The sequence below is a fragment of the Salvelinus sp. IW2-2015 genome, linkage group LG28 (assembly GCF_002910315.2).
Source record: "Salvelinus sp. IW2-2015 linkage group LG28, ASM291031v2, whole genome shotgun sequence".
Lineage (NCBI taxonomy): Eukaryota > Metazoa > Chordata > Actinopteri > Salmoniformes > Salmonidae > Salvelinus > Salvelinus sp. IW2-2015.
In genome coordinates, this window is record NC_036868.1 from 10,838,822 (window position 1) to 10,848,221 (window position 9,400).

General features: G+C 43.8%; 1 protein-coding gene across 2 annotated transcripts in view; it reads left to right on the forward strand.

The window, feature by feature from the left end:
* The window catches only part of LOC111954639 (lethal(3)malignant brain tumor-like protein 3), a 43,483-nt gene extending 36,972 nt beyond the window's left edge, over positions 1-6,511 (forward strand). For both annotated transcript variants that reach the window (XM_023974506.2, XM_023974505.2), the window contains exon 22: positions 37-6,511. In XM_023974506.2, coding sequence (XP_023830274.1) covers positions 37-180 — 144 coding nt within the window. In that variant the 3' untranslated portion in view covers positions 181-6,511. The remainder of the gene's footprint in view (positions 1-36) is intronic.
* Positions 6,512-9,400: the final 2,889 nt, after the last annotated feature.

A 9,400-nucleotide genomic window follows, 5' to 3' on the forward strand; every position in this document is an offset into this window, starting at 1 on the left:
CTCTAACTCTTCCCTCCCTCATATGTTTTTGTCCAGCAAATAGATGGTGAAGCCTTCCTTCTGTTGACTCAGGTTGACCTAGTGAGGATCATGAGCATCAAGCTGGGTCCAGCCATAAAGATCTACAACTCCATCTTGATGTTCAAGACGGCAGAGGAATCGGCATGTAATGAGCTCTAACGAAGGTCGGAGGCCACTATTTTTACCCTGAGCAGAGCAGAGCCAGGAGAAGGAGGTCTACAGATAAGGATGTGAAGCACAAAGAACCATTCTTCTTCCCAGAGGAAGCAAACTGAATGCACATGTGAATTGCACAAGTAATYTTTTTAAGACAGCCATATTGCATACTGCGAATCTCCAATGTGATTGGAGAAATGTCATTTTCAATCATCAGCTCTATTATGTGTAATATTATTGTACAGTATAGGCTCTTTTTATATTAGTGTTGGGGTGGTGCCACGAGGATGCTCGTTCTACCTAAAAACTAAAACTGGAAATGTAGAGCAAATGCGTCAGATTTCCTTTAGTGCATCACAATCAGCAACTCTGACATTTTCATCATGTAGAAAGTCCCATCTGCACAGCTGTTCCGGTCTCTCTGGGATGCTGATGTCATGCAGGTCAGAGAGATTCTAACTGAGAATGGAAGCTCAGTGATTCCCCAGGTGAGTGGCACAGAGAAATTAATACATTCATGAGAAAGTCCTCATGCTTTTTTATCCTTGTTACTTCTGTCTGGCTGCTGGGGTGGTGGTGCTGGAGGACAAGGCTGTATAACTGAGAGGAGGGAGGGACTTTTATTAATTCACCAAACCAACGGGCACCATACTGTAAAACAAGCCATCAGGCCCTGCATTTAATTTCCCTTTTGGTAAATGCACCCACCTATTATGCTTTATGGATAGCCATATACAGTACCTGTATAAAGACCAACATGGGACACCTTGGTCTGGTTTCTCCTGTGTATTGTACAGTCATCTCCTCATCAGTACTGTTCAGGCCCTATGAAGCAGTGACAAGTGTCTGTTTACTTTAAGGTACTAACCCCAGGGAAGGGGTTTGGTTGAATGAATTAAATCTAAAAGTCCATATAGACAATGGTATTTCTTTACGTGGACTGTTGTTCACTATTGTTTATTTACAGTGCATTCGGGTGGTATTCAGACCCCTTGACTTTTTCCACATTATGTTAAGTTACAGCCTTAATCTAAAATTGATGTTTGTGTGTAGATTCCTCGTCAATTTACACACAATATCCCATAATGACAAATTGAAAACAGGTTTTTACAAATGTATAAAAAAATAAAAAACAGAAATACCTTATTTACATAAGTATTCAGACCCTTTACTATGAGACCCGAAATTGAGCTCAGGTGCATCCTGTTTCCATTGACTCTCCTTGAGATGTTTCTACAACTTGATTGGAGTACACCTGTGGTGAATTCAATTGATTGGACATGATATGGAAAGGCACACATCTGTCCATATAAGGTCCCACAGTTGACAGTGCATGTCAGAGCAAAAAACCAAGCCATGAGGTCGAAGGAATTGTGTCTAGGCACAGATCTGGGCAAGGTTACCAAAAAAATTCTGCAGAATTGAAGTTCCCCAAGAACACAGTGGCCTCCATCATTCTTAAATGGAAGAAGTTTGGAAACACTATGACTCTTCCTAGAGCTGGTCGCCTGGCCAAACTGAGCAAACGGGGAGAAGTGCCTTGGTCAGGGATGTGACCAAGAACCCGATGGTCACTCTGACAGAGTTCCAGAGTTCCTCTGTGGAGATGGGAGGACCTCCCAGAAAGACAACCATCTCTGCAGCACTCCACCAATCAGGCCTTTATGGTAGAGTGGCCAAACGGAAGCCACTTCTCAGTAAAAGGCACATGACAGCCCGTTTGGAGATCGCCAGAAGGCACCTAAAGGACACTCAGACAATGAGAAGCAAGCTTCTCTGGTCTGATGAAACTACGATTGAACTCTTTGGCCTGAATGCCAAGCGTCACATTCTGCAGGAAACCTGGCACCATCCCAACGGTAATGCATGGTGGTGGGAGCATCATGCTGTGAGGATGTTTTTCAGCGTCAGGGAATGGGAGGCTAGTCAGGATCGAGGGAAAGATGAAAAGAGCGATCCTTGATGAAAACCTGCTCCAGAGTGCTCAGGACCTCAGACTGGGGCGAAGGTTCACCTTCCAACAGGACAACAATCCTAAGCACACAGCCAAGACAATGCAGTAGGGGCTTCGGGACAAGTCTCTGAATGTCCTTGAGTGGCCCTGCCAGAGCCCGGACTTGAACCTGATCGAACATCTCTGGAGAGACCTGAAAATAGCTATGCAGTGACGCTCCCCATCCAATCTGACAGCGCTTTAGAGCATCTGCAGAGAAGAATGGGAGAAATACCCCAAATACAGGTGTGCCAAGCTTGTAGCGTCATACCCAATAAGACTGGCTGTAATCACTGCCAAAGGTGCTTTAACAAAGTACTGAGTAAAGGGTCTGAATACTTATGTAAATGTCATATTTCACTTGTTTTATTATAAATTTGCAAAAATGTCTAAAAACCTATTTTTGCTTTGTCATTATGATGTATTGTGTGTAGATTATTTTATTTTTTTCACCTTTACTTAACCAGGTAGGCCAGTTGAGAACAAGTTCTCATTTACAACTGCGACCTGGCCAGGATAAAGCAAAGCAGTGCGACACAAACAGCAACACAGAGTTACGCATGGAATAAACAAATGTACAGTCAATAACACAATAGAAAAAATCTATATACAGTGTGTGCAAATGAGGTAAGATTAGGGAGGTAACGCAATAAATAGGCCGTTGTAGCGAAGTCATTTAGCAATTAACACTGGAGTGACAGGTGCGCAGAAGATGAATGTGCAAGTCGAGATACTGGGGTGCAAAGGAGCAACAACAAAAAAATAACAATATGGGGATGAGGTAGTTGGAAGGGCTATTTACAGATGAGCTATGTACAGGTGCAATGATCTTTGAGCTGCTCTGACAGCTGATGCTTAAAGTTAGTCAGGGAGATATGAGTCTCCAGCTTCAGTGATTTTTGCAATTCGCTCCAGTCATTGGCAGCAGAGAACTTGAAGGAAAGGCGGCCAAAGGAGGAATTGGCTTTGGGGGTGACCAGTGAAATATACCTGCTGGAGCGCGTGCTACTGGTGGGTGCTGCAATGGTGACCATTGAGCTGAGATAAGGCGGGGCCTTACCTAGCAAAGACTTATAGATTACCTTGAGCCAGTGGGTTTGGCGATGAATATGAAGCGAGGGCCAGCCAACGAGAGCATACAGGTCACAGTGGTGGGTAGTAAATGGGGCTTTGGTGACAAAACAGATGTCACTGTGATAGACTGCATCCAATTTGCTGAGTAGAGTGTTGGAGGCTAATTTGTAAATGACCGGTAGGATAGTCAGTTTTACGAGGGTATGTTTGGCAGCATGAGTGAAGGATGATTTGTCGCGAAATAGGAAGCCGATTCTAGATTTAATTTTGGATTGGAGATGCTTAATGTGAGTCTGGAAGGAGAGTTTACAGTCTAACCAGACACCTAGGTATTTGTAGTTGTCCACATATTCTAAGTCAGAACTGTCCAGAGTAGTGATGCTGGACGGGCGGGCAGGTGCGGGCAGCGATCGGTTGAAGAGCATGTATATAGTTTTACTTGCATTTAAGAGCCCTCAAGCGCCAGAAAGGGAAGAGCGGGAGCAGACGTGACAGTCCAGGCACAGCTGGGGCTGAAGCGGCAACGGTGAGAGACTTGTTTCGGGAAAGGTGGATTTTTAGAAGTAGAAGCATAAATTCTTTGGGCACAGACCTGGATAGTATGACAGAACTCTGCAGGCTATCTCTGCAGTAGATTGCAACTCCGCCCCCTTTGGCAGTTCTATCTTGTCAGAAAATGTTATAGTTAGGGATGGACTTTTCTGGATTTTTGGTGGCCTTCCTAAGCCAGGATTCAGACACGGCTAGGACATCCGGGTTGGCAGAATGTGCTAAAGCAGTGAATAAAACAAACTTAGGGAGGAGGCTTCTAATGTTAACATGCATGAAACCAAGGCTTTTACGATTACAGAAGTCAACAAATGAGAGCGCCTGGGGAATGGGAGTGGAGCTAGGCGCTGCAGGGCCTGGATTAACCTCTACATCACCAGAGGAATGGAGGAGTAGGATAAGGGTACGGCTAAAGGCTATAAGAACTGGTCGTCTAGTGCGTTTGGAACAGAGAGTAAAAGGAGCAGGTTTCTGGGCGCGGAAGAATAGATTCAAGGCATAATGTACAGACAAAGGTATGGTAGGATGTGAATACAATGGAGGTAAACCTTGGCATTGAGTGACGATGAGAGGTTTTGTCTCTAGAGACATCATTTAGACCAGGTGAGGTCACCACATGTGTGGGAGGTGGAACAAAAGKGCTAGCTAAGGTATATTGAGCAGGGCTGGAGGCTCTACAGTGAAATAAGACAATAATCACTAACCAAAACAGCAATTGACAAGGCATATTGACATTAGGGAGAAGCATGCGTAGCCGAGTGATCATAGGGACCAGTGAGTAGCTAGGCGAGCTGGAGACACGGCGATTCAGACAGCTAGTCTGTTGTCGCTCCCTCGGACAGTTACGTCGGCAGACCAGTCGTGATGGATCGGCAGGGCTCCGTCTAGGCAGTARAAGGTTCCAGGCCAATTGGCAAAATAGGTATTGTAGCCCAAGAAATTGGCTGATGGACCTCAGTCCGATATGGACAGTTCGATATGCTCTAGACAGCTAGCGGGCCGTGGCTAGCAGGCTAGCGGATGGGCCTTCAGGGGACGTCGCGACGGAGGAGCCTGTTGAAACCCCCTCGGGCGGATTACATCGGTGATGGATCGGCGGGGCTCCGTGTCGACAGTATAAGGGTTCCAGGCCATTTGGCAAAATAGGTATTGTAGCCCAAGGAGTGTCTGATGGACCTCTTCAGCTATCCGGGAGATGGGCCTAGCACGAGGCTAGTTCCCGGCTAACTGGTGCTTGCTTCGGGACAGAGACGTTAGCCAGGAGTAGCCACTCAGATAGCAGCTAACTAGCTGCGCTGATCCTGGTGAAAAGGTTCAGAGCTTGCAGTAGGAATCTGGAGATATGGAGATTTGGTGGAGAAAAAGCAGTCCGGTATGCTCTGGCTTGAATCGTGCTGTGCAGACAGGCAGGAGTTGACCGGGCTAAGGTTAGCTGAGTACCGCTAGCAGTGGCTAACTGACTAGTGGCTAGTTAGCTGGCTAGCTTCTGTTGGGGGTTCCGGTTCGTGTTAATGGACAGTCCAGCAGGCATCGGCTGTGTAGCCAAGTGATCATAGGGTCAAATGAGCAGCACTAGATGAAACAAGGAACAGTTCGGTAGTCGATTACTATGTTGAGCGAGCGGGAGACACGGCGTTCAGGGAGCTAGCAGGCCGGGGCTAGCAGATGGATCATCACCAAACATCCACGATGCAGAGGCCGGTTGAGAGCTGGCCGAGTTACGTCAGCAGACCAGCAGACCAGTCATGATGGATCGGTGGGGCTCCGTGTCGACAAAGGGTCCAGGCCAATTGGCAAGAGAAGTGTTGTAGTTGGTGTACTTAGTTTGCTAGCCGGGAGACGGGCCTAGCTCGGGGCTAACTGGCGCATGCTTCTGGACAAGGGCGTTAGCCACAATAGCTCCAGAGCTTGCGGCAGGAATCTGGTGATGTAGTTGAAAAGAGCAGTCCGATATGATCAGGGCTGGTATCGCGCTGTGCAGACTGGCAGGTATTATCCGGGCTATTCAAGCTAAAGCGGCAGGAGTCCGAGCTAGAGGTAAAGACCGTTAGCAGAGGCTAACAATGACTAAATAGCTAGTAGCTAATTCGCTGGCTAGCCTGTGATGGAGGTTCCAGTTATAAGGTCTAAAAAAAATAGCTGATCCGTACCACATTGGGTGAGGCGGGTTGCAATGTATATTTATTTTGAAAATGGACAAAAGAGATTGAAATGTATACAAAAAAACTGAAAAAGCTAATATTTACATGGGATGAAAACAAACACGTCTTACTGCTGTGCCATCTTGGATTTTCTTTTGATGAGGGGAAAAAACTATCTAACGTAACAAAAATGTGGAAAAAGTCAAGGGGTATGAATACTTTCCGAATGCACTGAGAACTTGCATTTAAAGCAATCACTAAATATAATTGAATGGATACATTGCTGATCGTCTCAAAGAGCATACTTAGTGCCCTTGAAAGAAGTTGACTGTAATATGCTATTTCTATTTTCAATGGGCTTTACTGAAGCCTAAAGAGAAAATGTTGGTTTATGTTTTGCTTTTATTGATTTAATAATGCTTTTTCTTTCTTGTCACACCAGTGAGTGAGACTGCTGTGTATAGAATTATGCAATGCAATGTAAATGGGAAAAGAGCTTGCCATTTTTGCAGCTTAATAATGATGAAACCTTTATTCCACCTGTATTGATTCACAAATAAATACAATGAGAAGTACACTAAGGCTGCCCTGTCTACTTGTGTCCCAGGTGTTACTGCTGTCTCAAGTTGTACTTTCAGTGTACACTAAACCCACTTTGGATTTGTTGAAGTCTTCAGTAACAATATTATGCATCTGTTATTTAGCTCATTTCAAATAATTTTCACATCCTGTCACACTGTGCTATTTTTTTCTCCTGTCACCTTGTCAGAATAATCAGCCTAAGAATGGAAACATTATTTACTTGTTCTATTTTCATGCCGTGAAAGTAAAGACCTTTCATTTTTGCATGGTTCAACACAATCTTTTATTTTCTAGTATTTGTTATTACATGAACACGTCTGACAACTGTTGTTTGATCATTGTGTCTCTGCTCCATTCTTCTAAATCACCTCAAAGTACAACTCTAAGATGAAATCTTCGTTAAGGAATCATCATCTTTGATTTGTTTTGTCTCACACAATATTGCAGATATAAAATGTATTATTTACTGCAAAGCATAAAGATGTTTTCAACAGCATTGAGAAATATGAATACGCATTACAACAGATGTGGTTCCTGATTATTCTCATGATTTACCTCAATTCAATGTTTGGTGGTGCTAAGGAAAGTGTACAGCTTTCCTTTTGGAGGAGTCTAGATTAGGTTGTGTTCAGAGGACTAGCTTTAAGGGAAATATGTAATATTACTCTAAAAAAGGCAGCTAGCTATAGAAAAACAGTGAGTCACTTGTCTCCAGTACCTCTGCAGCCAGAGCATTTCAGTTGTTGGCATCTTTTGGACATTTCAGGCTGAAGCTGGCATCTATTTTTGCCTTGTGAATATTTATTGTGACTTTTGGTGCTATTTTTCCACTTAATTAAGATAAGCTCACAGGCTTACGAGATTATGAATGCTTATGAATATGAATAAACATATGCATATGAATAAACCAACATAGCTCAGACACGAGACGCATGTGGTCTCTGTTGCTGACGTGAGCAGAACTTTTAAGCGTGTTAACCCTCTCAAGGCTGCTGGCACTGGACGGCAAGCCAAGCCGCGTACTCAGTACATGCGCAGACCAGCTGGCTGGAGTGTTAATAGACATATTCAACATCTCCCTATCCCAGTCTGTTGTCCCCACTTACTTCAATATATCCACCATTCTTCCTGTACCCAAGCATGCTAAGGTAACTGAACTAAATGACTCTCGCCCTGTAGCACTCACCTCTGTCATCATGAAATGCTTTGAGAGGCTAGTCAAGGACCATATCACCTCCACCTTGCCCGACACCCTAGACCCACTTCAATTGAGTACAGGCTTAACTGAATGAACAAAGATGGAATGCAATATGACATTTTATTAAATAGTTTGGGGAATGGCCTGTTCTCTGACGGATGATCCTCGGAGCCAGATGATGTAATGGCAGGTAATCCTATGCGGGGCTGCTGGCATCGAAACACCCCCACTGGTGGAAAGGAGTTTCACCAATGAGCCTTAAGGTTATTATAGCTTGGGATGATGGGGATGTGGAATGGTTGTCGAAAACTTTTTCTGAAAAACAGCAAGTGAGAGAACAAGGGTAAGTTAATATATAAATATATCCCAAGATTTATGCCCATTGGTTGAGAGAGAGAGGAAGGCGATCATTACAAGAGTGAGCCCATAGTTTAAACAGCAAGCGTGAGAAATGTGCATTATTGTGCCGTGCTTATAGGCTATAAGGTAAATAGGTGAATGACATTCCAAACATGGCTAACAGGAAAGAGGAAAAGAAACAAGGTGCTATGCTGATGATATGTTTCTATTCATTCTCACTATTACCGTAGAATAGGAAAAAAAGTGAATTATGTTATGCTTACTGGATGAAGTTAATCAAGCATTCAGATCAGCCTTCCTGATTGAACTTTCAAAACTTACATTTCAATTCAGTACAGGCTTAACTGAATAAAAAACTAAGATGGAATGTAATGTGATATTATATTAAATAGTTTGAGGAATGGCTTCGTCTCCAAGGGGAGATGCTCTGATCAGGTAGCCCTATACGAGGCTGCCGGCATCAACTTACATAGTTGACATGCATGGTTACATTGTGTATGTTTATGCATACAGTAATTATTATTTAATATGTCCTCACCTGGGATTTGAACTAATTCCGATGTTCCTGCTATGCCACTATGTGTGTGTCAATGACTGATTTCACCTGTAGGCCTATTCTTACACTTTGCACTAAAAAGTAAATCTCAGCTTTGTTAAAAATACACTGAATAAAAACGACACTGAACAAAAATATGAATGCAACATGTAAAGTGTTGGTCCCATGTTTCATGAGCTGAAACAAAATATCCCCGAAATGTTCAATACGCACAAAAAGCTTATTTCTCTCAAATTGTGTCCCCAAATTTGTTTACATCCTTGTTAGTGAGCATTTCTCCTTTGCCAAGACAATCCATCCACCTAACAGGTGTGGCATATCAAGAAGCTGATTACACAGCATGATCATTACACAGGTGCAACTTGTTCTGGGGGCAATAAAAGGCCACTCTAAAATGTGCAGTTTTGTCACACAACACAATGCCACAGATGTCTTAAGTTTTGATGGAGCGTGCCATTGGCATGCTGACTGCAGGAATGTCCACCAGAGCTGTTGCCAGACAATTACATGTGTATGTGTATGTGGGCGCGCGGTTTGCTGGTGTCAACGTTGTGAACAGAGTGCCCATGGTAGCGGTGGGATTATGCTATGGGAAGGCATAAACTACGGACAACGAACACAATTGCATTTTATCGATGTCAATCTGAATGCACAGAGATACCGTGACGAGGTCCTGAGGCCCATTGTCGTGCCATTCATCTGCATGATAATGTATGGCCTCATGTCACAAGGATTTGTACACAATTCCTGGAAGCGGAAAATGTCCCAGT